The sequence below is a fragment of the Mustela erminea genome, chromosome 15 (genome assembly GCF_009829155.1).
Source record: "Mustela erminea isolate mMusErm1 chromosome 15, mMusErm1.Pri, whole genome shotgun sequence".
In the NCBI taxonomy this organism is placed as follows: domain Eukaryota; kingdom Metazoa; phylum Chordata; class Mammalia; order Carnivora; family Mustelidae; genus Mustela; species Mustela erminea.
This window is the reverse complement of record NC_045628.1, coordinates 5,489,261-5,516,978: the sequence shown is the minus strand read 5'-3', so window position 1 is coordinate 5,516,978 and position 27,718 is coordinate 5,489,261. Positions and strand designations below refer to the sequence as shown.

At 41.0% G+C, this 27,718-nt stretch overlaps 1 protein-coding gene across 2 annotated transcripts; it reads right to left on the bottom strand.

The window, feature by feature from the left end:
* Nucleotides 1–350: 350 nt before the first annotated feature.
* On the bottom strand, nucleotides 351–26,197 carry ARGLU1 (arginine and glutamate rich 1). 2 transcript variants are annotated; one of them, XM_032314482.1, is made up of 4 exons: nucleotides 25,603–26,195; nucleotides 17,268–17,493; nucleotides 14,893–14,976; nucleotides 351–1,221 (listed from the first exon to the last, which is right to left on the bottom strand). In XM_032314482.1, exons 1-4 carry the CDS (start codon nucleotides 25,947–25,949, stop codon nucleotides 1,057–1,059), a joined length of 822 nt encoding a protein of 273 aa, XP_032170373.1. In that variant the 5' UTR covers nucleotides 25,950–26,195; the 3' UTR covers nucleotides 351–1,056. The 2 variants fall into 2 exon arrangements, 1 of the variants encoding a protein (XP_032170373.1); XR_004279098.1 differs by having other exon boundaries at nucleotides 1,188–1,221; nucleotides 14,893–15,462; nucleotides 25,603–26,197.
* Nucleotides 26,198–27,718: the final 1,521 nt, after the last annotated feature.

Here is a 27,718-nt window from a genome sequence, read left to right as displayed (position 1 = left end):
AATTTTTAGAAGCATTTTTCTAGTCTTTTATTAAGTAAGAATTTGTGGTAGTAATACTTATATCCTAAAACAGAGGCACAGGATTGAGAATTTAAATCTTCTGGGTGCTTAGTCTTTCTTACAGGTAATACTGAAGTCTTAATTGCCATAGCAGCATAAATTAGGTATTTGTAAAAATAGCCATTAAATACTAGTCCAGGAGTATATTTAATGTACATATAAATCCTACGTTTAAAAGTATAAATGAGGAAATAGAGCACAGTTCTAGGATTTCTAAACTGTTGACCATCAAAAAGTAAACCACCCTCTTTAAGACTTAACAGAATTTTAAAAAAAATTGCTTCAACATATGAATTTAAGACTTTACTTTATTCAGCAAAATCATTTATTTACACAATGGGGAATGCTGGTTTGATTTTGTCAATGAAATAAAAACAAACTGAACAGAGACCACACTGAACTGTATATATATTTTGTCCCAGAGCTGACCAACTGTTTCCTTACCTGTATCAGGAACATCAAGAGCAACAGTATCACAAGGACACTGGTTTAACAATACACCACACAGGTCCAGTAACACCCTGGAAGCGTCCAATGCAATTTCCAACTTTTTCTTTTTTTATAAATATATAAAAAAACAAAAAGTCAGCAAAACCAGCATTATGATGTAATAGACAGAGTATAACTCTGAAGTCAATGGGTCAGTAAAAACCTTATCAGACCATCCAGTTTACAAAGTGATCTGCTCTTCTTCAGACCACTAATACAGAATCCAAACAGATGAAAAATAGATCACTTTCTAGAAGACAACAATGATCTGATAAGGATCTGACTTAATGGAAGTTTAAGGGGGGGGGATAAAAAGGAATGCAGAGCATAGCCCCTATTAGAACAAGCTAACTTTTCCAGATTTTCCGAATTAAAAAAAAAAAAACAAACAAAAAAAAAACAAAACAAAAAACAAAAAAAACAAAAACAAAACAAAAAAACCACTTCAACATGAAGCTACCATACAAAGTTTTTCCATTTTTCTTTGTAAAAAGTTCAGTTTGCGATTTAATCCTGGGTTTTTAGTGAGAAGGACAGTTTGGGCCTGGACTTCCCCTTGCCCAGGATAATTTTTTGTTCTTCTTTTTGTTGACGTTGTCGTTCTTGTTCTAGTTTCATCCTTTCCTCATGAATCTTTCTTTGTTCTTCAACAATTCTCAACTGCTCTTCAGCCTGAAAGTAAAAAGTAAACATTAGAACCTTCTGTGAATTTGTCTTCTAATAGTAATACTGGGAGACCATGTGACCGCTTACAAACAACAGTATATTGAATAAAACCCTCCTAAGGTCACACACAAAGTGATCAAGGAAAAAACAACGAGGAATTAGAAAAGAACTTCTTATTAATTCTGCCTACATTTTCCGATTTTATTATGAAAAATCAGAAAAAAAGCACCTATTTTGAAAATGGCAATTTCAAAATCATGTTTTAAGATCAGCACAGATTTTGTCCTACTGACACTTTCAGTGCATCAGATGAAGAGATTCTCAATCATGAATAAAGGCATAGATTGACCCAAAAAGCAGGTCATCTATCAATTACTACAGATTTATCATTAGAAAAACATAAAAAGAGTTTAAAAAGAAAAATCTCTACTGGGGCTACATTACATTATCAATATACAACCAAGAAATACTAAAGACCCCTTTCTCTGAAGAGAAAAAACTTCAAGACCCTTTTCACCTAGGTGACTACAAAATGCTTTTATTTCCCTTTCAAGTGGACACTGGCATAATTAACTTCTGCAGGGCTTCAACTCCTTCAGTCTTCCACAACCAACTCTCTTCCTGTGCTGTATTGTATACACATTTCCCGTCTTCACCAAAAAAAGAAGTTCAGGCAATTCTCCTTCTCCCTCTCATCAAGTCTCTCCCTGCTGCCCCCACCAACCCCCACACCCACAGCCTTATTTCTCACCCCTCCCATCTCAAGGAACATTAAGGCAACATGTGCTGGTGATTCTCGATGTCAGAAACGGTGTGGGGGATATGTGTGAGGAGGGTAGCGGGGTGGCTCCTGGCATCTAGTGGGCAGAGGACAGGCATGCTATTAAATATCTGACAATGCACAAGTCAGCCCCCCCCCCACCCAACGCCGCTGCCGCCAACAACAAGGAATTACCTAACCCTAAATGTTAACAGGCCTAAGGTTGAGAAAACCTGCTCTCATTTGGGGTTTTAAACCTCAGGAAAATCACTATCTGACCTTCAATTTAAAAACATTCACTGCATCCTCTGAATGCTTTCCTATTCCCAAAGTCCGATTTTAAAGTCATTGCTTCCATCTCCACTATTCTACTAAAATGATTTTCTAGATGGTCAGAACTACAATGCTTAATGACCTCTTTATTCATTCTTCTGTTCATTTGAAATTAGGTCTTTCAAAAAGTTTCTCCCCTCCCACGTTAACACGAAACATTGGTGACTCAAAGCATTAAGGCTCTCCACCTGTTCACTCGTGTTTATCTCCACTGATAGGCTTTTTGTTCAGAAATAGTAACATTCAATGTGACTGCATTACAGGCTTTATGGCAGAGGACAGGAAAGGTGACGGACTCTGGTATGCAACATAAAATGTTTACAAAAAAACAAACCAAAAACCTGACCTTTATATACCAACATAACACAAAGAGGTCTGTTTTACTTTAAGATCGTGGGGATGTAGACAAAAAGGTAGACAGACAGTAAGGCAAAAATCCACTGTAACCAAGTAAAGGTCAAAGATAAAGATCCAAGTTTTTAAAAAACTGGGAATGTGGTCAGCTGGCAAGATGGACAACCCAACAGACAGATGAAATAGATCTTCCATCTCTCAGATCTTGTCCCTAAGCTACAGCTGGCTAACAGGCGTAGCTACTGGACACACATCAGGGAGACCTCTGGGAACCTTCAAAGTTCAACATGTCCAAGATTCAAATTCCCCAAACCTAACCACAGAATAAATTAGCCCTTTCTATGACCTTCCCTACCACCACGCATATTCTGCAGCTGTCTTCTGTCTCCTCCCTCCTCCCTGACAGGAGCAAACAGCCAACCGGTCGGTCACCACCTCCTTCATGCTCTTCCGCCGCGACGTCTCACCTGCAGCTCCATCTGCACCGCCACCGCACCCGCGTGGGGCCCAACTCCTTCAGAGACTTCACGGGATTTCTGTGTTCCCAGTCTCCTCATCCACCCGACAGAATATGCTACCAAGTCTCACCGTTTTGGAACATCATTTTGTTCCTCCATGCCCTCAAGCTTCCAGCGACTTCCACCATGTGCAATATATGGACTAACTTCCCAAACGAGCAAACTATTTAAGACTTTCTATAATCCGGCTCTCACTGTATATACACTATACACTGTTCTTTCTCAAATTATGCTTGGTTTCTATCTTGCCTCCCCCTCTCCTCTGCTCGTGCCGTTCCTCCCACCTACCGAAGCCTTGCCTGTACACCCACTTCAAACCACCACTCTGGCGCTTAGACTTCCACTGATAATTACAAGAGAAAAGAATTAACTGCCTTTGATCATCTTTAGGAATTCATATGCCAATTCCTTTATCCACTTGTAACAAATCATCAGACATTTGGGTAAGAGTTTGGCAAGTGCGATTAAATCAAGGTAAAGAATCTTAACTGTGTGTCCGTGTGCCTGAGAAACCCTTATGACTATTAACACTGAGACTCACTCTTCCCTACTCTTCCAACTCAGCCCTTAGAAAAGCAGGTTAGAACCTTGAGAAGGATCTGAACATCACACCTAACCCTTAAGAGAAATCTAAAATTACTATCACACTGACAAATTCCAGAGATACACACTGCTATCTCATGAAGAGTACTTCGGCACTACTTACCAAAGCTCTATCTTCATAATGCTTTTACCCAGCAAATGAATTTCCCGGAATAGATCCTATAAATAACACTTGCATACATGCAAAATTGAACAACGTTTTTTTAAAGCAATGTAGCTTGCAAAAGACTGGAAACACCCAAATATTCCCCAACATGGGACTTCTAAACTATGGAAAAATCTATACAATAGAATACCGTGTAGTTAAAACAAACACAACAAAAAATAGGAATCACTACATACTGAAATGGAAAAATCCCCAAGTTACACTGTTAAGAAAAACCAAGTCCCAAACAGTCTATATATAGTATACTATTTCTCTGCAAAAAGGGGAGAATAAAAATACATGTATTTATATCTGCTAAAATATGCATTTTAAACTCTAAAAAAAAAAGACAAAAAACATAACTGAATATACCCTTTAGACATGGTAATGAAAAGTAGGTGGATGGGGAAAAAGATATAACCACTTATTTTTCTGAAAAATTAATTTGAATGATGCGATCCCATGACCTAAATTAAAAACAAGCAAGATTTTTAAAGCAAAGTCATTTTCTTCATAGATAGGAAATACTAATTCTACACTGAAATTAACTTTAAGTTGGGTAAAGAAAAAGCAAGTTTCAATTTCAGTGACGTCTACAAATACAGGAGATAAAAGAGTGTGAGTGAGTGTGTGTGTGTGTGTGTGTGTGTGTGTGGGGAAGGGGTGCCAGAATTTCTCTGGTTCTCCCTTAGTGTTAAGCATATAGTGCCTATTGTAAGTACCTGATAATGAAATGATTTTTAAAAATGAAGAGAGCAGGTGAATATATCCTGTCTTTATGTATAAATATTTGTATTCTGTTCCATTACAGCTTTAAACGAAGCATAAATGCTATTCAATTACACCACAGCAAAGACAGACTAGCTAAGCAAAACCCAATGCCTATTTTAATATAGTGCTTTCTCAAATGATGAAAATCCGTCTGTGAGGTCTGAACCTACACCTTCTCTGCTAAGTATTCTTCTAAACCTGAGCCTCCCTCTGTAAGCTGACATGCCATTTCCTTCCTGATGACCCCACTTGCGAAACATGCACTCCTCCTCCTCTAGCCTTCTGTTGTTTCGAACGTACGCAAAAGCAAGCACTATTCCAGGGGTGGGGTAATGTGTATGGGTACTCATACAGACGGACAATACTAAGCTCTGTTACATGGACTCCACGATGGACATCACGGAGGCCCAAGAAAAAGCTAACATCCACCACACCAGAGCCACGAAATTAGGGTAGGCCTTCCTACACCATGAGTCCAGAGCCCTCACAAAGGGGGCCTTCAACCTTGCACCTCCATTCCGAAGAGTGACTGGTGAGATGAAATACCTGAGAGCAAACTAGACCATTCTAGCAGAAGGACCTATTTACTCTCCCAGTACCTTTTGCCCCACTCCCCCTTTACCCAGAGGGCCCAGTGCCTTTATTAAAATTACTCATTTCTGGGGCACCTGGGTGTCTCAGTTGGTTAAGTGTCTGTTTGCCTGACTCAGGGGTCATGATTCCAGGGTCCTGGCATTAAGCCTGCATTAGGGTCCCCGCTCAGAGAGGAGCCTGCTTCTCCCTTTTCTCCCCACTTGTGCTCTCTCTCTCACCATCTGTCTCTCTCAAAAAAATTAATTAAATCTTTAAAAAAATTACTCTTTCCTAAGCCTTTTCTTTCTCACATGTTCTAGAATACTGTGCATCAAGGTGATCCTTAGCAGCAGTTTCTCTCAGTAAATAAGGATGTGGAAATCTACCCTCTATTCAAAATACATATGAAATTTTATAAAGTTTTAAAAATACAAAGAGAGAAGTATTTGGTATCAGAAGGAATTACAAAAACGATAGGAAAGAATGAAAAGTATTAAATTAGGAAATCCTGCCGCTACACAGAAATAGTAGTGGGTTTCTACATTTTAACCTTCCCAGACACATACCTATTCCACTCTGCCGTTTATAATTCTCTGATTCATCCTCCCCTCTATAACAAGAGTAATGTATATCCCACTTCAGGTAAGCAATGAAAAAATATTAAAAAGAAATTTGATATAATTAATTCTGACCCTTAGCAAACTACAGATCAGTAGAATGTTCTAAACTTATTAATATACAAGGTTAAAAAAGTAACACACAAAAGGATTAAAAAAAGCAATCCCTACCCATGGCAACTTGGTTATTCTGACAGTTAACTCTTACAGTACATACTGTCATTATAAGATAGTAGCTACCATCTAAAAAGAATGCCTATCACCAGCCACTCTTCCTAGACCGTTTCCTTCTCAATTTAATTGCCCAGTTATTAAATATATTTACAATCTTAAATATATTTTTGGAACTTCAACCCAGTGTGACATCTCCTGAGATTGAGTATTACCTGAAGTGGAGACCACGGCTTCAAGAAGGAAAGGACAAGGAATGGACAACTGAGATTGACACGGGATCCTCGGTACAAGAATCCCTGTCCTCCAGAGGTCTGGAGACAGCTCTGGAAAACTGCCAAAAGAGCAATCCCAAACCTTCAGGATTTTATCATTTATGTCCTAAAATTTCACAAAAAATGATCTCATCCAGATGTGGCTCTTTTAATCTTCTATACCCCCAATTCTCTTTCAACTCAGTTCTTCCGTTTGTCTTGGTCGTTCTTTCGCTTTTGTGGAAGTTTCTAAAGTGCCTCCTGACACTTGGCTGTCAGCAAGATGACATCTCTGGTTCCTAGATCAGATCTTCTCCCCTTCCTTTTTCCTCCACTTCCTCCTTCCTCCTCCTCTCACTGTATCACTCACCAAGTTCATTCTCTCTTTGGTTCCTACAGTCACCTTACCAATCCAAGCCCCATCTTCGGATGGGTTTTTCAGTGGGTTTCTGGTTGACAATGTCCTTCAAGCCACCCTATACGATGCCAATACACTAACATCCAAAAGTTTTAAAAAAAACTGTTGCCGAAAATACATTAAGGTAACCTTAAATGAGCTTTTCATCTCATCAACTAGAAACATGCCTCTCACTGACTACACATCCTTCCATAACTCCCCCATTTCATTTCAAATTAAAATAGTTTTTAAAAGATTTTATTTGAGGAGGGAAAGAGAGAGAGCACAGGCACACAAGCAGGGGGAGCAGCAGGGGTAGAGGGAGAAGCAGACTCCCCACTGAGCAGGAAGCCTGACACAGGGTTCGGTTCCATGAACCCAGAATCCTAATCTGAGTTAGAGGCAGAAGCTTAACTGACTTGAGCCACCACCCTCACATTAAAATATTTATCTTTTTTTAAAAAGATTTTATTTATTTATTTGACAGTCAGAGATCACAAGCAGGCAGAGAGGCAGGCAGAGAGAAAGGGGGAAGCAGGCTCCCTGCTGAGCAGAGAGCCCGATGTGGGGCTCAATCCCAGGACCCTGAGATCATGACCTGAGGCAGAGGCTTAACCCACTGAGCCACCCCGGCGCCCAAATTAAAATATCTGATTGACATTTACATCTGATGCCATGCCATATTTGCCTGTTTCTTACAATGTGTAAATACATCAGTGTTAACTGTCCTAAATACTGTGCTTTTAACTTTTATATGCTCACTGCAGTAAAGAAGGTCCGTTCTCTTTCCGATTGTATTAGTTTCCTGTAGCCACTGTAACAAAGCTGCACAAACTGGATACCTTAAGAGAACAGAAATTTATTCCAGAGTCCCTAATCATTATTACTGGAACAAAATCAGGGTGTTGACAGGGCCACCTTCCTCCTGCAGGTTCTCAGAGGGAATGTGCTCCTTGCCTCTGAACTTCTAACGGCTGCCAGGACTTCCTGGCTTGCCACATGTATTGCTCCAATCTTCAAGACCAGCATCTTCACATCTCTCTCTGTTCTGTGCTCATGTCACTTTTCCTGTATGGAAGTCTACTGGGAATCTTAACAGTCTTTTCATCACTGTGTCCTCCTGTCCTTTTCAGTCCAAGCTGGCAGGGTTTCTGCTGATACAGCAACCCTGAAAACACTGTGGGTCTCCCACATCTGGCAGGCCATTAGACAAGAGGCTCCTCAACGATCTTTCCTGGATAATCTCATTTACTCGCGGCATTTGCTAAAGTGGCTGAGGGAACCTATGAGTCACATGCATAATCTCTTCAGCCCTTGCAAATGGCTGTCCACTCATAACCTTGGTCTTCTTTCCAGAGTTTTTCTAACAGTAATAACCAACTTTAGCATCTTTTGTAATCTAGATAGGTTGAAATTTCCTCCAAACATCAAGTGCTCATTCCTTTTTAGTTTATCAGTTTATTTATCTATTTATATTTATCTATTTATCTCCTTGAATTTTACTATCAACTACCAGAGGAAAGCAGGCTGTACGCAACACTTTACTTAGAATATATAAGTATATATATATATTTACTTAGAAATACCTTCAGTTAAATATCCAATTTCAACCCTTACAAGCTCCATCTTCTGCACAGCTGTAGGGCACAGTTCAGCTGGGTTTTCTACCAGTAGACAATGAGCACCTCCTTTCCCTTCTAGCGTCCAGTAACATCTTCATTTGTTGTCTAAGCCCTTACCAGAAGCACCTCTGAAGTCCGTATTTCTACAGACAGTATTTTTTAAAGCAGTCTAGGTATTTTCTATCATATGCCTCAGAACTCTTCCAACCTCTGTCCAACTTCGAAACCACTTCCAGATTTTTAGGCAACGAATTTCCACAAACTATGTAGCTCAAAACAATATAAAATTATTCTGGAGGCTAGAAATTCAAAATCTGGATCACTGGTCCAAAATCTGAAGTGTCAACAGGGCTATGCTCCCTCAGGAGGCTTGAGGGGAAAGCCTATTGCTTGCTTCTTCTAGCTCCTGGTTGCTGCCTGGATTCCTTGTCTTCTGACCACATCACTCCAATCCTCAAGGCCAGAATCTTCAAATCTCTCTCTGCTCTGTCTTTAGCCTTCTCTTTTGTATGCACAGTGTGGTAAAAAAATCTCCTTCTGCCTTCTTCTTGTAACGATACATATGACGGCATTAAGAGCACAGTGGATAATGTGGGATTAACTCAAGATCTTTAACTTGATCATAATTGCAAAGACCCTTTTTTGGGGCCACATTAGGTAACATTCACAGATTTCAGAGATCAGGACATAATAACACATGGTTTTTTTGTTGGTGGGGGGGTTATTTTCCAGAGAAATTTCTAAATTGCAAACTGAGATCTACCTTAAGTTTGTGGAACACTTTTCACATATAATCAACTTCTACAGATGGTCCTATTTTTTTTCATTTCTCAAAGGAATGATGAACATGGTAAATCCCCTATTTGGTAAGTGGGTAAGGAGAAAACTATTTTCATTATTAAAGGAGCAAAAATACACTGTAGACTTATGATTTGCATATATTTTAAAACTTCGAGGGCATGTGGATGACTCAGTTAAGTGTCCAACTCTTGGTTTCTGCTCAAGTCATGCTCTCAGGGTCACCAAATCGAGCCCCCATTAGGCTCTTGTGCTCAGCATGGAGTCTGCTGGGGATTCTCTCTCCCTGTCCCTCCAGCCTGTGCACTCATACTCTCTCACTCCCTCAAATAAATAAATCTTAAAAAAAAAAAAATCAAAAGTTCCCAGTTAAAATTAATTTTATATCATAACGTAATAATTTTTATAACTGTATTAGAAATTGTCAGTCTCTTATTATAGTTCAAGTATTCACATGCAAATTAACCAGGTTCCATTTTACTACCATCTTCCTTTACCAGTGAATAATCTGAGGGCCATTTTCTACTGATATAGCCTCCGGAAATGACATTTAATTCCAAGCAACTCCTATCACTTTTCTTAGTCTGTTTCCCTTTCTGGGTAAGTAAGATTCTTACACATTTCAAAATAATACCTGGGCTTTTCCCAGACACATCACAAAAAATCTGTATGGAAAAGAGGAGCAAAAAAATTTTTAGGTATCATTTTTAACATTTCTTCAAAAAGTTTAAATTCTCCCTTGTATTAACAAGGGCCTTTCAAATATTTGAAGATAGTTGTGTACTGCCAATACTAAGCCAGAACTAGAAACCAATCTGCCAAAAGGCCAAATCCCGTCAAGCCAAACCACGTGTGAATTAATTCTTGTTTGATGTTATGAATAAAACGTGTCTAGTGAGTAATATTCTTTTGCCTCCTACTGAACCAATAAAATCAAGCATCCTGACAAACAATTTGGAATGTGCACAAAAACTACCCTCGGTCTGGAACACCTCATAAAAATTTTACATACGGGGGGGCACCTGGGTGGCTCAGTAGGTTAAACGTCAGCCTTCGGCTCAGGTCATGATCTCAGGTCCTGGGATGCAGTTCTACACTGGGCTCCCTGCTTCTCTATCTCCTCCCCACCCACACTCTTTCTCAAATAAATAAAATTTTAAAAAAAGAGAAAAGAATTTCACATACAAGAGAGCCCATGTGGCTAAGCTAATGCAGTCCTCATTACCGTCATTACTGCAATCAATGTGAACATTTGTCACAAGGACCTACTTATAAGTCCATCGAAGAGTGGTTTATATTTACTTTTGTAATTATTTTTATGTGATCATGAAAGTGATGTATGTTAGTTGTATAAAATATAGGAACTGGAGAAAAGTATACAGTTACATGTAAGCCTCACAATAGAGACTACTAAGCATTCTGGCATATTTTTCCATCTACTAAACTGTGCAAGTATACTTTTCAAATTAGCAAGATCATGTATACATAATTTTGTTTTTAGCCTTTTGCCCTGTATTACCAAATACTTTTAGACTACTGAAAAGCCAACTGTAAGCACAGCTTATACGTCATGTAAAAACCTGCAAATTTTTCACTATTCTAAATAACATGGTGAGAATTTTTTTCTGTATTACCTTATTTGTATCTGATGCAGTTTTCACAAGATAAATTCTCAGAACCAGATTTAAGGTTGCTGATATTTACTGATTCAGTCCTATTTTCTAAAATGGCTATGGGCCATTACACACTCCCTCCATCACCATAGAAAAGGTCTCTTTATACCTTATTCTTGCCAAAACTTGGTGCTAATGAGAAAAAAAAAAGTCTTTTCTATTGGTATTTACTTCTACAGAAAAAGAAAAGCGTGTGTGTGTAGCGGGGGGAGTCACTTCTTAGTTTTCCTACAGAAGCTGGGATACTGAGATGGATTTTCAAGAATTGATTATAGCACTCTTCATTCTACTTGTGTAAATTCTCATGTATATCTTTCACTTCTTCTATTCGGGAGTCAGTCTTCTTTACTGACTTGTAAGAAATTGCTGCATTATTCTTTCATGGTTATGTTGTTTAAGAAATCTCCCCCAGGGTACTATCTTTTCCAACCTGTCTTTAATCTACTTTCAGACAGCGTCTACCATTACTTATCCCACAAACTTCTTACTACATAGAAATCTGGTTTACCACCATAGCTATTACTTCGCCTAGCCCACCATCCTCGGAGAGCCCACACACTCTTGCCTTTAATTCTACAAAATCCCCAAAAGGCCTCTGCCAGGCTTCATTTCCTCACACTCCTGCACCCACTGTAAATTCAATTCCTCACTGGCCACTGAGGTTGGGCTCATGGGTGTTTTTTCCAGGAGGTTCCCAGGCCACCCTGAGGCAATTACGCCAATTACCACACATCCCACTACCAAATACTTCCCTATTACTTTTAACTTTTCTTGGATTGTAACTTTTCTTGGGATTGTCCCTGTCTCCACCATTAATACATTAAATACTTCAAGAGAACTTAAGTTCTTGTCCATTTTTATTTCCAAATTGCTTTTTAGACATGGTAACTTCTCAGTACAGATTATGTGAATAGTTAAGCTTGGCTACTGCCTCTTCCTCCCTTGCCCTCTAGAAGTAAGAATGCATCACTTTCTTCCCCTCACACAAGGAAGCGGTCCGCATTTCCGGCATATTTATGATGACACAAAGCAAACGGAACTGCTGGTGCAACAAGATAAACGAGCACTACCGACATAACCAGGACAAGCCCCACGCTACCTCCAACACGAGCACACTCTCCTTCCTCTCTTAAATACCTACTCTTCTAATGGAACATTCAATATAGACCATGTAATATTTCCTAATAAATAGGTAAAAAGATAAAAACAAACTTGCTCAAAATCGAGAGGATAAGGAATGAACAAAAACTAAAGAAATCTCCATATGTGCCTGGCATCTTTATGCAGCAACATTTCCTTGTCTTCTCCAACACAAAGGATGCTCCACTTTCCCTGCAAGCCTATGACTCACTGCCAACAGAACCAAGTAAAAATTAATTTTCTCCAACGTGGACAATAATTTCTTAAACTTCAACTTTAGTATATATATAGGAAATAAATGAGTTCTGTCCAAATCCTTACCAAATATTCTCAAATTCAAACTTCGTTTCTCCAAGATATCTTTTCACTAAAGTCTACGGATAACATGCAGTCAAAATAATGTCACTATATAACCTATTCTATCAAGCTCAAATGTTCTAGAACACCACTAGTCTAAGTACAGCTCATGAATCAGCAACAGTCTGCAAACTGTAATGGATCTATAACAAGATATGTAGAAACCAGAAGTGTTTAAGAAGCTTTTATAGCCACTTGACCTCATTTTTCTAGTAACTCATCTTAATTATATTTTGCAAAGTAGAGGTCTAAGACAAATTAGGATTAAAAGACAAGAACAAAAATTGGCCAATTACTACCACTTGCAAAGAAGCACTGCTCTAGAGTAAGCTTGATAATCTTTTCCCAGTAATGACATACAGAAGTCATATTTTTAATTTTAAGATCCATGTCGGTAAACAAAGAAAGCTGCCAAAAGGTATATAAAGAGCCCAACCAAGTTCCCCTAGGCACCAGACAGCCCAGATCAGAAGGGATCTCGGCAGGACCTAACAAGTTGAGGAGCTCTGCTCTGTAGGTCACTGGCATTCCAGGAGACCCAAAAACTGAACTCACCAGGCTAACGAATTTTTTATCACACTCTAAGGGGAATTCTGTTCCACCTGCTTGGCAATTCTGATTCACCATGTTAAATACCAACTATACTGTTCCTCCTTTCTGGAAATATCCATGCCTTAAAAACCACTCTGTATTTACCTTTCAAGTTCAACCTTCCAAACTCAAATTAAGGTTCCTTCTTTCCATCTTCCTTCCTTCCTACCGACACTGAGTTTTTCTTCTCATACAGCATTACTAAAAAAGGTATTATCACAGACTAACTGATGATCATGTAGTGATATGTCTTATAATTACTCCTCATCCATTCACAGTGCATCACCATCCACAGGGCTTTTTCTACCTTAAGAGGTTTTTTTTTTTTTTTAAAAGATTTTATTTATTTATTTGTCAGAGAGAGAGCGAGCGAGAGCGAGCACAGGCAGACAGAGTGGCAGGCAGAGTCAGAGGGAGAAGCAGGCTCCCTGCGGAGCAAGGAGCCCGATGCGGGGCTCGATCCCAGGACGCTGGGATCATGACCTGAGCCGAAGGCAGCTGCTTAACCAACTGAGCCACCCAGGCGTCCCCTACCTTAAGAGGTTTTAAGGTATTTTCATGCCAGCCTTTTTAACAGCCAGGACAGCAGTATCAGCGAAAAATCCGTAGTGTCATCATGCTAAGTTGCTTCGGGTATTTCCAGTACTGGCTTTTCTCTGGGGTATGCTATCTTTTAAAACCTCATGCTTTAGAATTAATTGCTCCATAGTTTTAAGTTTATGTAAAAAGTTACCGTATCAACTATAGGACACATTACTTATGGTCCTTCTCCTTCACCCCTACTCTCCTTGGGATTCAGTGTCAATTAATTACTTAGCCCAACTCAGATCTTTTTCAGTGCCTTTATCAACAGTCACTAGAATTTCTTTTTTTCTAAATCATTCACCTGGTGCTTACAACTTGCTCCCCACCCCCCAAAGTCAACAGTTTGACTTGGCAGCAAGTGTCTTCTTATAACTGTATTAGTCTCAACACATTTCTAACTAGACAAAACTTCTGAAGATGTCTAGAACCAAGACTACCTCCTGGGCCATGTCTCTAGTCCTGGGCACTCGACAGCACTCATCCCCTATTCACCCTAAGAAATTCCTTCCATCTCTGACTTACATTCTTACTGTGAAAGAGAATTCCTATATGCTACCTTCAAGGGAAAAAGAAAGTTTTTCCTTCCAAAGCCCATTCTCCTTTTGTTTTTTGGTTTCCTTATATCCACAGTCCTTTAATTCTAGCTTACTTTATCATACAGAGACTGCTTCAAAGTATATACTCTTAAATGGAAAAACCTATGACATCAAAATTTTTGTTCTACTTTTTCACTCCACTTCAAATGCTAGTCTGTGCTAAAAACAAAGAAACAAACCAAAAACTCAGAAAGCACTAAAAAACAGAACTGAGAGGAAAAAAACAGATTAGTTCTTTTTCTGTTTTTTAAAAAACTAACTCAATATTCTTATATTGGCTTCTTTATTAAAATGTTTAAATTGCTCTGAATCACCTTTTATATTCCCAGGTTATAATTACTTCAGTCTCCATATTCCTTGCTAGATTGTAACTTGGAATAGGAAAAGAGCTTTTTAGTCTGATACACTTACTACCAAACATATGCTACCTACTTTACCTAGTAAACAGGGTAACTAATGTGAAGTGAAATGCTGCATTTTAGTTTAAATACTTCCAAAACCTTTGTTTTTATTGTTTAGGTGTAAATGTAAAAGAAAAACTTTGGAGTGGGGTTAGTCCAAATCTCCCAGAAAACCGGTCTTAAACCACTGCAAATCTTAGAATTTTCTCCATATATAGAATTTCTGGATAGCCCCAGTAAGATTCCTCTGGAAGACACTTACTAAAATCTAGTCAACCATTCCGGCTCTTGCCTCAAATCCCTGAAAAGGGCCCTGAAAACTCCAAGAAATATGTCAGTCATAGAGCACAAATCATCCCATAAAATCTGAAAAAATAAAGCAAATATAAAATAGTTTTCATGTATGCTTCATACATACCAGTTTGGCTTGTGCTTCTGCAATTTTTCGATTATTCTCTTCCAGTATTCGCTCTAGCTCCTCACGTTTTGCACGTTCTTCCTCCTAAAGGGGAGGACATGTTAAGATGTTAGAAAAACAAAATGTTTATTTTTACTGATAAATATTTACTAATCTTCCTCTGAACTTTTTTGATCTGACTTAGAGGGTAGCTATATAGCTACCTTCTGTCTGACAAATGATAAACTGTGCAGCCACTAAAATTTGTTGCTAGCACGAAATTTAAAATCATCCCTCCCAGTCCAAACAGCAACCGACTAAACCCTCCCTAATGACAGTTTCCTGGCAATTATTACTAATACTTTAATATCACACAAATCAACAAGGACAACTACAAAACTGGATAGTATTTACCAAATTAAAAAAATAATATATAAAATATAAATAAAGTGAATATTTGTCTCACCAATTATGTATACCTACGTATTCTTTACCTATACTCCTTTAATCAGCATTAAAAGTTGAATATTTACTGTCTTGTCCAGTGTCCTGCAGAGTGTGCTCCTCGGCTGCCATACGCGCCAGCTTCCTCTTTAAAATGATTTGTACTGTTAGCTTGGCAATACCTGCATCAGCAGCTCAACCATTTATAAAGAAACAACATACAAGGAAGGCTGAGCTGAGGAATGCAGATGTTTATGGTAAGAAGGAACAAAAAATGTAATTCATCATTCCTAAGGCAAACAATTAATAAGAAAAATACATTTACTGTTAGTGAAAAATACAAATGGTAATCCATACTTCATGGAACTAAGGGCTCTTCCATGGGGAAAATGGACTTAACATTCAGATGTTGACAATTTCTAAAGGCAGCTTATCTTGTCATCTACAGTCTGAACTGAGATTCAGGAATCCAGGGGGTGCATGGTCCGGAAATAAAATTCTGTAATTTATTTTTTATTGGAGAATTTAATGAGATTTTATAATGCAAACTATATGAAGATTGCTTGATGGTTTGGGCAGTGTTCAGATCACAGCATACATATTCAAATGATTTTAATATTTGGAAAGACTGTCAGAGGGTTGTGTCCGTGTAAAAAAAAATTGTTAATATGAAACAAAAAGCAAACGAAGAGAAAAAAATCTTCCTATGATTAATAACTCGCTACAAGATAGCACCATTACTCCAAAATTATCTTCATTATCAAAAGCACTGATATAAATAAAATTTCATACATTCAATTGCACAGTCTGTGATAGCTACCAAATACAGACACATGTATCTACTTAAAGACAGCACAAGGGAAAATGCATTTGAAAAGCTAAGCTTACTGGAAAATAAGAGAGATTTAATACGATGCCAACTTGTCCACAATAAGGCCAAGATTAACAATGATATGAGACACATATTTTGAGTCAAACATTTAAGTTCAAGAAAATAGAACTACAGGATTTTCTATGGCATACACCAATGGAATTCATATTCATTATGCAAACTACGTCAAGGGACACTCAGGGCCGTGAAGTAATTTGCCTTAAGTGTTTCAGTGACTTTCAACAAGTTTTAGGAACCTGGAGTAATCAGTGCAAATAAGCCATAAAGCTTCAGTAGCAAATTACTGTCTCACAGAAAGACATTTTCAACTTCTGCTCCAGCTGCTGATAAAACAAATCATGTGTTTAGCTTGACTCCAGACAAGGACAACCTGTTCCTTCATAACTCTCTAGAGAAAAAAAGGAGTTGTTAGTAGATACTAAAAAAGTGGATGAATAATCTGGACATTTTTCCTAAAAAGATTCTTTGAAACACATTAGGAAAATGGAGGGCCTTATGATCAGAGTGCTAGAATTAGTCCATTGTGTTGAAGCAGGATTTAGGGTAGGGGTGAGGGATAAAAGGACAAAAAGAAGAGCAAGAAAACCTATGTATCAAAAGCAGGTGCTGTCACTCAATGTCAGGCCCTGCTCTCTGTAATCTGACTGAAGGCAAACCGCCTCTCACAGTCTAGGCAGTAAGAATGATACACAGAGAAGAAGAATACACATCCACAGGCGGATTTTAACCTTTTCCCTTTACCACTCCCTGTCTCCCTCCGCCCTCCCAAAAAAGAATGTAAGTCCTGCAGCCATGGCAAAAGTTTCAAACACTTCTCAAATATGTAAGCCAGTTTCATTAAATCAAAAAGTATCCTTGAATACGTTTTATGAAAATAACTTTTAAATATCAGTCAGCACTTCTGAATAAGGCTAAAAAATTAACTTTCGCAGCAATGTTAAGTTTAGATGAGAAAGGAATTAGTCTGTATTCCATCTCTTTCTGAACTGAGCAGGAGGCACACCCAACACTGAAAGTTTTGCCATGGACTGTCTCTACTTTCCAAACGACCGAGCGTTACCTCTCTGGCTTTTTGGGCTGCAAGCTCAGCTTGTCTCTGTCGCTCGAGTTCTTCGAGCAACTGCTTTTCCATGATGCGCTTGGCTTCCTCCACCCTTCGGAGAACTTCTCGCTCAATTTCATCCTTCCTTTTCTCCAATTCTTCCTCTACCCTTTTTGCCACTAATTCTTCCACTCTTCGTGCTGTTTCTTCCTCGATGAGTTTTTCTTCTATTTCCTGCTGCCGACTGGCAAACAAAGGAAAAAACAATGACTCAGATAATATAAGTAAACCTAACAAAACAAGATATAAATCTGTCAAACACACAGCCTAATTTTAAAATTTTATAATTCATTTTCATGCAACATTCAAGGAAATAGAAGATACCCAAATTAAGGGATATAGAAATTCAAGTAAGTATGAAGTATTTCTGTTTTCTATCACTTTCTAAGTACAAAATGACTGGTATGTATATAAAAGGAGCTTAGTTCATTAGTTTTCATTTAGAAACTTACAGTAAATCTGAAACAAGAATCTACTTTTTTGGTATCAACTTCATAATGAAAAGACAAGCTGTTGTTAAGTATACAGACTTGCTCATTTGCCAATGCACTCAGTCTGAGGGTTAAGCTACAGAAATCAAAAGAAAGTATTATGTAGCAAGCTATTCAGACAAAGTTCACCCCTCTCCCCCACTTCTACTAGCAAAATCAAAATAAATACAGACTAAAAAAGATTCGGACTGCTAAGGCAATGTAGTGTTAACTTTTACTGAAAATACAGGCCAACTTAATTCAGGTCCTGAACCTAAACACCTTTTACTGTACCTTTTCTTTCTTTGGTTAATTGATTTTTCAATTAAAAGCTCTTCAAGAGATGGGAAAGTGGATGAAAATATATTGTCAGTTCTAATAAAAAGTTCAAAGAAGCATGATACTGTTTTAATTATTTTAATCACATTTAGAGATTATGAAAACAACTTAATTACTCAAAACGAAATTCTGCACTGAAAATACTGACATTTACCAAGGCACTACAGTGTAAACCATGCACATTTTATACCACTGATACCCAATATGATAGCTCCTTGGTCACATGTGCTTAGTCTGAACTGAAGATCAGTATGAAGAAAATGTATAAGAAATCTAATAGCTATTTGTATTTGGTTACATGTTAAAATAACAACATCTTAAAAACTGAGAATATATTAAAATTAATTTCACTGGTTTCTTTTTAATGTGGCTACTGGAAATTCTTAAATTACAGATGTAGCTCACATTGTATTTTCTATTAAACTGCACTAGATGAGACAATAATTTGTGTTAAATTAATTCAGAGGCTCTGGAAGTATATCTAAATCCCAATAAGACAATTTGTTATTAGTAATGCTTTCAACTTTCTCACAACCCACAAAATTAAATACAACTGTAACCTTTGTATCTTTTGATGACTCATAAATATGTATGAGCCAGTCATTCAATTTACGTGTTTAGTAAAGACTTTATAGCATCTAAGTGACCTTTAAACACCCAAATCCACTTCAACTAAACTCTATTTTGGGGGGTTGATGCCAATTTGACTCAAGTGCTTTCATTCTCAACTTCTGTTAACTTATTCTCAGTGATACCATATTAATACCAGTGTGTCTCTAACATTCTGATTCATTTCAGTTCCTGCATTTATAATCTGTTTTTCTGTCAAGGAGATAGTAGCTACTTGAAAGAATACAATTTTAGGTTGTAGATATATGCAATACCCATTCTGAAGACTCTTGCTTGTTTCTTAAATATTTCCTCCCAACACTAAATTACTGATTTTTATCTAAAAAGATACGAAAGCCTAATATGTAACTATGCTCCTTTTCCTTTTGAACTTCCAAAAAAATACAGTTTAAGGTAGTTTCAAGGAGCCTTTATTTATAGCAGCTCAATAAAAGAGAAAGCTAGCTACTCCCAACACTAAAATGAATTGCTAGAAATATCTAAAGGAAATGAGGCAGTGATTTCAGAAGAAATTAAACTACATTTCAAATATAAAGATTCTGGCTTCTCTACTTCATCCAAAGAGAGAAATATGAGCTGAAATAAGTAAACCTGATAATTGCTGAACAGGAATGATGGGCACATTGGGCTTATAATATTCTCTCTACTTTTGCATATATCTCTAAGTTCACGTAATACAAAGTTTTAGATGTATATAGGACTACCACAAACATACTTTCTTTGCTAGTTGGTTCTTATGGTATTAGTAAATGTAAAGAAGCCTAAGAAGAAATTTTATTTTAAAATGTCAAAAATGGTACAATTCAACTCTTAAGGACAATGTCAAACAGTTTCAACTAAAACTTTCAATATAAGGTAAAAGGAGAGCGAAGAGCGGAGAAGGTTTTAGGTTAGATTATCATCAGAAAAACTGCCAAACAACTTAGGAATTTGGTAAAGATGGAAGACACTTGATACATATTCAGGGTTTTTCAAGCAGTCCCTAGGTAACAGCAGTAGCACAACGGCTAATGGGGCCACATTTCCAGAGTTGGTTAGTAAGGAGAAAAAAGACTAAATAAATTAATTCAGTTTATTACTTACTGCAAAAGTCAGATCAGCACAGTGTGAGCTCTCTCTCTGGTCCCACTCATGGACACCAAACCGGAGGGGCCAGATGACCACAAAAGTGGGGAGCAGTGGGGAGCTCTGCTGCTAAGGAGTCCATCTAAGGACAGCGCAGTAGTTTTATAGCCTGAGGGAGGGCAAGGGGAAAGTCCCAACCTCCAAGGAGACGGGGAGGATGAGAAATGGCCTAGTGGAGTTTCTCACCAGGCTGCTTATCTCCCTTTGTTCCTGGAGGAACCACAGGACATACCACCGTGACTGTAATTAAGCCTTTCTGCTGGGTTCCACGTGGAGACAGGCAAGGTCAGGGCGCCACAGCAAAACTGCTCCCCTGCAAGTTTATCAAGAATGGGATTTTCTGTTGTTGCTGTTATTCTCAGTATAGTTAAAATTACCATTTCAGTAATCAGAAAAAAAATTTTTTACAGAAATTTTTCAGTTTCTGCCCTGAAAAGTATTGCTTCAATTCCCCTCTCCCCTCCCTTAAGTAAAAAACCAAACAAACAAAAAAAAAAATGTACAACTGAATTAAAAATGAGCCTGTCATTACTGATGAAAAATGTATTATCATAATCAATGATAAAGTAGCTCTGAGACTCACTCTCATAAGAGATCCTGAAGCTTTCTTGGAAAAAAACACTTGTTCATAAGTACTTCACAGAGTATCATTTAGTGTCACTGCCCACCGGCTCCTGCGAACCTTCCCCACAGGAACTGTCACTCTCTTGATGGTTAGGGTCCCTAAGCTTTTCCTCAGGCTCCTCTGCTGAATATATTCCCCGACTAAGAATTTGTACCACTGATGAAGCTTCCGTTTTCAATGGAACTAGTATATAAAACATTAGGCACCCATTTTCTCCATGCTTTCGGAAATTTAAACACACCAATCACAACCAATTTAAAATGTCAACTATTAAAACAGTAAGGGCCAGGCAATACAGTATGGAGTATGACTTTGTATACAGCAACTGGCCATATTATTATTTTAAATATAATATACATAGAAATATTTTTCAACACAGACTCAACCCTAGGAGCTTACTTCTAGGAAGTGCTTCATAACATCAGCAAAGAGCTGTAATTCGGTATTGACATGGGACCAAATACTGTGCCAACAGCTTTATACACCATGTCATCGATTACATCTCTGATGGTCCTCAGGCAAAGAACAATTTCTTAGCTGGGCTCCAGCTCACAGCATTTTGCTGAGATGACTCCCAACCTAGGTGGACTCTAACGCTCATCATCTCAAGCACCACACTACCCTACACTGTTTCTCCAGGACAAAAGTGAAAGGCAAAAGCATAAAGGAAGATGTAACTACCAAATTGGTTGTTTAAAAAATTCATAAAAATTTTTTATCAACATCAACTAGATCTTATGCCCTAATACTTTGTCTTAGAGTCCTAACTTCCCCGAAAGGCACAGTTCCACATACTGAATTTGCACATAAAAGCTGCTCTTTGCTCTCAAGATGAGCTCTTCAAGTATTCTGAGAATCACTCGTATAGATCCCAGTTCAGTTTAGATACTTTAATTTAGAAGGCTCTTAATCTGTCATGCAGTTGAACATTAAGCATAATCAAACATAGATTATCACAGGCTACAGTAAATTATTATACCATTAACATTTACTGATTTGCTCCAAGTCATTTACAGCCACCCGTGTTTTTCAACATGCACAGTTAATACAACACTCATAAAGCATCTCAAAAGAATACATAAGAAATGGCTGGTACACAGGAGAGAGGTAGAACTTTTGAACTCAATTTTGAAACATGTGAATTAGCTATTCAAAAATGAGGAAAAAAAGGTTTAATGCTTAAGGTCTACCTTTCACAGTATTAATGTAACTCATAACTTCCTAAATTTACCAGGCTCGATTTGGTTCCATGTACATAAATTTTATGACCCAACATTATTTACTGATACCCACTGCGCGCCAAGTACGTCTCAATACTGCAAATGCAGTATTTTTCTGATCTTCATAATAAGCAAGACCTGTATCTGCGTTTCAGGAAAAAGAAATCAAGTTCACAGATGATTTATTCAAGGTCTCACGACTATAAAGAGCAAAGCAATTTGGTTTCCAGTATTACCAAACGTTCTAATTGGTTAAGCCCAACAGAATAATCTGATTTTGCTGTCCCGCGGTCTCTCATCTTACACTGCATCGCTTCAAGCACACGGACACGGTGCTTTCTCCTGACATCCCTTCTCTGCTTCCAGGAAGCACTTGTCTTCCTCCAACAAACATTCCCTAAGGTTCTTTCAGTCCTGTGAACCAGCTGCTCTTTTGCCTCCATGCTCTTCCTGGGTCATTTCATCTCCTCCCCAACACCTCTCCCAGGCCTCAGTCTCCCGTATCAGCCAGAGATAACCTCACCATATCCAGATGTAAGAGCCCACAGTGCAAGTGACAAATGGAAGCTCCCCTTGATTTTTCCTTGTCTTCCATCCACCGGGTTTCTGACATTTTAACCGTCTGCCACACAGTTACTTAAACATTTGGTAGCTGAGGTGCAACAGCCACAATAGAAACATGAGAGCCAACATTCATGTTTTATTTCCCGTATGTTCCAATCCAGTTTTATTTGCACTAAGTGTTTCTTAAACCTGTCCCTCTTTTCCATTCCAATAACCACCACCTCACTACACCTATGTGGCTTTACTGCAACTAGTTATCAATCCTACAGCATTTCGTGCAGGTTTTTGGGAGAGAAAAAAAAGCCCACACAAGCTCCTTAATATTAGGCACACAAGACACTTCTCGTAATTCCCAGCCACTATGTACCTCCCAGTCACTCCATGATTTTAGTCCTTACACACCTTGTTCCACTGGACGTTCACTGTTCAACCGCTCTTTAGGGCCATTCCCCTCTCCCTTCCTGCACTCTGCCATGAGTGGAGGGGACTCCACTGTGGCCCACAGGAACCTTCCTGTGCCTCGCCTGACAGTCTCTCTTATTTTCTCTTTATCTACCACCCACCATGCTTAGAAGGTGCCTACCTATCCACCATCTCTCTTTTTATGATCACATGATGATCACTGAATTTACCACACTGTATTATAATGTAGCTACTTCTAAATCTTTAAAGCTTGTTGGACAGGGATCAATTATCTTTATATTAACAACACCTAGGATAGTATATGGCACTTATTAAATGCTCAATAAATTATTAGCTGAATAATGAGCTAATCTACAGAGACTTGTAGACCTACAACTACTTATGCCCATTTTCATGGCTCCAAAACCTAGGTCTTTCCATTGTTCCCGCTGTTATTTCCAAGACATTACACCAAATTAAGGAGTACCTACTGCATGGCGCAGAGGAATTCAGAGTATAGATGTCTGCTAGCTCTGCCCCCTCCTCCCTTCATAAATGCTAATGGCAGTTCATTCCTTCTGTCAACTTGGAACTATACAGCTGCCCAATTATCTCATGTAATCCCTGTATTTTGTCTCTACTATTCATGTGTAGCTTGCTAAACACTTCTAATTATTCTTTGCATACCAGGTTTCTTTCATTTTTCCCACAAGTCTTAGCTTTCTAGTGAATGGCAAATCATTTCTCTTTGGACATCTGTTTTCAAATGGAAAAATTATCTCAGAGATGTCTTCAGTAATCTTTCAGATATTCATCTGCTGACATTTGAGAGCTGCATTTTTACAGCGAAGGATCTTGTTCCAGACCAAAAACCCTGGATTCCATACAATCAAGGTTGTGAAACAATTACTTGTATTTGGTTTTCATATACAGATACATATATCAACAGTTGTACATAAAGAGAAAAAGGTATGCAGCAAAATAACTCTCCTGGTACTGCTTCCTCTGTAGTATTGTTAGTGTTCCAGTCCTATGCCTCTTAACTTTGCTTCTCAGAAACACTCTGCTGGGGACGCCTGGGTGGCTCAGTGGGTTAAACCGCTGCCTTCAGCTCAGGTCACGATCCCGGGGTGCTGGGATTGAGTCGCGAATCAGGCTCCTTGCTCTGTGGGGAGCCTGCCTCTCTGCCTGCCTGTGTGCTTTCTCTCTCTCTTTCTGACAAATAAATAAAATCTTAAAAAAAAAAAAGAAAAGAAAAGAAAAGAAAAGAAACACTCTGCTGGAAAATTTACATAATACAAACCCAAACATATAAGAATTTAAAATCCCTAGGGGCGCCTGGGTGCCTCAGTGGGTTAAAGCCTCTGCCTTTGGCTCAGATTATGATCTCAGGGTCCTGGGATGGAGCCCCGCATTGGGCTCTCTGCTCAGCAGGGAGCCTGCTTCCCTCTCTCTCTCTGCCTGCCTCTCTGTCTACTTGGGATCCCTGCCTGTCAAATAAATAAATAAAATCTTAAAAAAAAATTTTTTTTAATTTAAAATCCCTAGACAACTCAGTACACATGTATCTGTCCCAGGAAGATCCTAAATTCAGTTAACTTTCCTGCTTCATGTGCACTTTTCTACACATGAATTCAAGAACTGAAGAAGACTGTTGGTTAAAAGGAGGGAAAGTTTGCAAACTAACTTTGGGAAATGAATACCCAGAGAACCACAGGACCATGGTCTTACACCAAAACAAAACGCCGCATTTTAAAACCAAAAGATCAGTTTGCAATTATTTGCACCTACTCTTGGGTCTAAAAATACCCGAGAGATGACTCTTTCAAAAATACTTTTACCTAAACTATATTTCAAGCTGGGAACCTTACCGTGACGCTGACTTTCCCTAAACTAAGTTCTATATGTGAGCAATGTGAAAGTAAAAGCAAATACGCAAGTGCCTTTTATTTTTTTTTTATTTTTTTTTTATTTTTTTTTTTTATTGGACTGTGAAAGAGATCACAAGTAGGCAGAGATGCAGGCAGAGAGACGAGGTGGGGGTGGGGGAAGCAGACTCCCTGCCGAGCAGAGAGCCCGATGTGGGGCCCGATCCCAGGACCCGGGGACCATGACCTGAGCCAAAGGCAGAGACTCAACTCACTGAGCCACCCAGGTGCCCCGCAAGTGCCTTTTAAATAAAAGTATACTAAAAAGGAAAACGAACAGTAGGATTGCACTTAAGTTTGCCACAAAGGCTTATAAAGCAACATAAATAAGAAGTATAAGGATGCGAGAGAGTTCTGATTGGGACGGTGGTTAAGCAGGTGCATTCAAGTGTCGAAACTCATCGTACTTGTGTCTCGAGTGTGTGCATTTTGTTTCTACAGCTCACAAAATAACAAACACCCAGCAGGTTCGACGAAAAAAAAGAAACGCAAGCGCGACCATCTTTAACAAAAGGAATGCACTAACAGAAAAGGCATCTGGGGGTGTCCTGCGGGACCCCTGGCGCCTTACTCCCGCGGAAGCCCTGTCCCAAACGGAGGCTTCGGTGCGAGAACGCTCGGGCCGGCGGCGACCTGCTCCCCGCGGGCGCACTCGGGCAGGCGCCGCACCGGCCGGCCCGCGGGGCCCCGCACGCCGTCTCACGCGCGCACCCCGCCCTCCCCGGCCCGAGCCCCGCTCGCACCGCTCTCCCAGCGCCACCCCTGCTTCCGGCACTCGGCTCCTCTCGCGCCAAAATCGCGCTCCCCGCTCCGAGCCTGCCCTGCGCAAGCCCCACCGTGCTCCTCCCCGGCCGCCTCGTGGGCCTGAGCTGCCGCGGCTTCCCGCTCGGCCGCGGGGCAGCCTCCCGGCGGGTTCCTGCGAGCCCGCCGCCCCGCCGCCCGCCGGCCCCCACCCCCGGCCTCCCCGCCCCTCCCCCCGCGGGCGCTCACATTTTTCGCTGCCGCTCGAACTCCGCTTTCTTCTCCTCCTCCTCCCGCTTCTGCTTCTCGTCCAGGCTGCTGCGCTTGCTCACCGTGCGCCCGAAGATGTCGATGCGGTCGGGCGGGGACGAGGCGCGCTCCCGGTCCCGCTCGCGCCGGGACACGGCCGTGTTGGTGGAGCGCGAGCGGGACCGCGACTCCCGCCGCCGGTTTCGCTTGCTCTCCCGGGACTTGGAGCGCTTCCGCACGCGCTCCTTGTCCCGGGACCGCGACCGCGAGCGGCTCCGCTTCTTGTTGTGTTTGCTGCTCTTGGTGTGTTTGGAGCGGGACGAGCTCCGGCTCCGAGACCGGCCCATCCTTCCGGGCGACGCTGTGACTAACCGCTGGCCTCGGGCCCCGCACGCGTCCCACCGCCCTCGCTTCCGCCTCCGGACGCCGGCTGGCCGTGCTGTCGAGACCGGGGGAAGGAGAGCTGTCAGCCAGCTCACTTTATATCGCTCGCTTAGGTCGACGGCCGCCACGAAGGCCGCCTCCAACGACAAGGCCGCAACGCCAGGAGTTGCAAAGATGGCAGCCGCGGCAGCACCGGCCGCCCTTCCCACAATGCCCCGCGCGGAACGCGCCGCTACGCGAGCCCCGCCCCCTGACGATGGTCGCCGAAGGCCGAGCGAGCGCCTCCGAGCGCACTCGGCTCCTTCCGCCAGCCCTCGCCAGCTCTCGCCAGCCTGGCGGTCGGGAGCGGGAGTCCCGCACCTCAGCTTCAGAGCACGTCTGCTTTCCGGTGAGATGCCGACGCCGTGAGAATGAGCCCGTCCCGTTTTGGTGGGAATGAAATGGTGCTTCAGCAGGAAATGGCTGACGGCATTATTTTCTAGGGGGTGGGTTTGTGTCACGCAGCCCCAGATGGCGTCAGATTGACCGTGAGCGGCTGCCTGGCTTCGGGGCGCTCGGCTTCCTCACGGGCGCCGTGAAGACGCGCGCGCCGCACGCCGCGGCCGCGGGGCTCGCCGAGATGACGTCGGCGCCGAGGGGAAGCCGACGCTCCGTCCCGGGCTCCGCGCGCCAGGGCTTGCCCTGAAGGCTTGGCGGTTACTGACCGGTGCTGCCTTCTCGTTTGAGGGTGGGGACGCTGAGGTCCCGCAGGGGAAGAAGTTAGTGGCCCGCGTCGCGCCGCTAGCAGGTGGCCGCGGGGCTGCGTGTCTGTGCGGCAGCGCGGGGCACATCCCGGGGCGACCGCGCCGCCCTCGCCGCGGACTCCGGGCCCTGCGTGCTGCGCCGACCGGACCGCCGGGCCCCGGAGGAGGAGACCTGGCTGGCCCGAGAGGACGGGGAGCCCCGAACACCGGCGCCCCGTTCTAACGCGGCGCCGTGAAAGGCCGACCTCGAGAGAGGGAAGAAGAAAATGGGAAATCCCCCTTTCGATCAAGTAACAGCCCATGAAGAAAGAAAGCGTAAAAAAGGCTTTATCCACGACGGCCGCCGAAAAGAGGGGGTACCGGAAGGAACGAGAACAAGCGCGGGCTCCTCGCGGGGCCGTCCCGCAGCCCTTGCTGAGTGAATGAGAAATGCCGCGCGCTTGGGTCGAGATGCCGCGCGCTCTCTGCAGCGAAGTCGCAGCCTGGGCGCCGTTCCCGCGGAGCCCCAAGTTCTCCGAGGGCTCCAAGTTCTCCGAGGGCTGTGTTGCAACCAACTACATGACGTGACAGTTTGTAGAGAAGATCGCATGGCTGTGAGTTATCAGGAGAGCCTTTAAAAAAGGGTAGGAAGCATTTGCCTTACAAAAACTGGGCACCAAGATACTGACACGGCAATAGGAAAATAGAGGAACAGGAGGACGGATCTAGTAGTTTTCTTCAGGTACATTCAAGGAAAAACAAAAACAAACTTAATTATGCAGATTGTATAGCCCTGTCCCCATGACAACGTAAATCATTTTGGTCAGTCTGATATTTATACACACACACCCCCTGTGGGATGCCCATCTAATGTTAGAGATAGTTATTTCTGATTAGTTGATATGTTGGTTTCCTGGAGCACCATGAACTGGTGGCATAAAAGAAGAAAAACTTACTCACTTATGGGGTCCAGAAGTCCTGAATCCAGATGTTGGCAAGCTTGGTTCTTT

Bases quoted from the DNA above. Each gene is read 5' to 3' on its own strand.
- ARGLU1 (XM_032314482.1), bottom strand. From the start codon at position 25,949: ATGGGCCGGTCTCGGAGCCGGAGCTCGTCCCGCTCCAAACACACCAAG. The intron at 17,494-25,602 runs GTGAGCGCCCGC...TTTGTTTGCCAG, and splicing joins TTCGAGCGGCAGCGAAAAAT to TCGGCAGCAGGAAATAGAAG. The intron at 14,977-17,267 runs GTAACGCTCGGT...CCTCCCCTTTAG, and splicing joins CAGCCCAAAAAGCCAGAGAG to GAGGAAGAACGTGCAAAACG.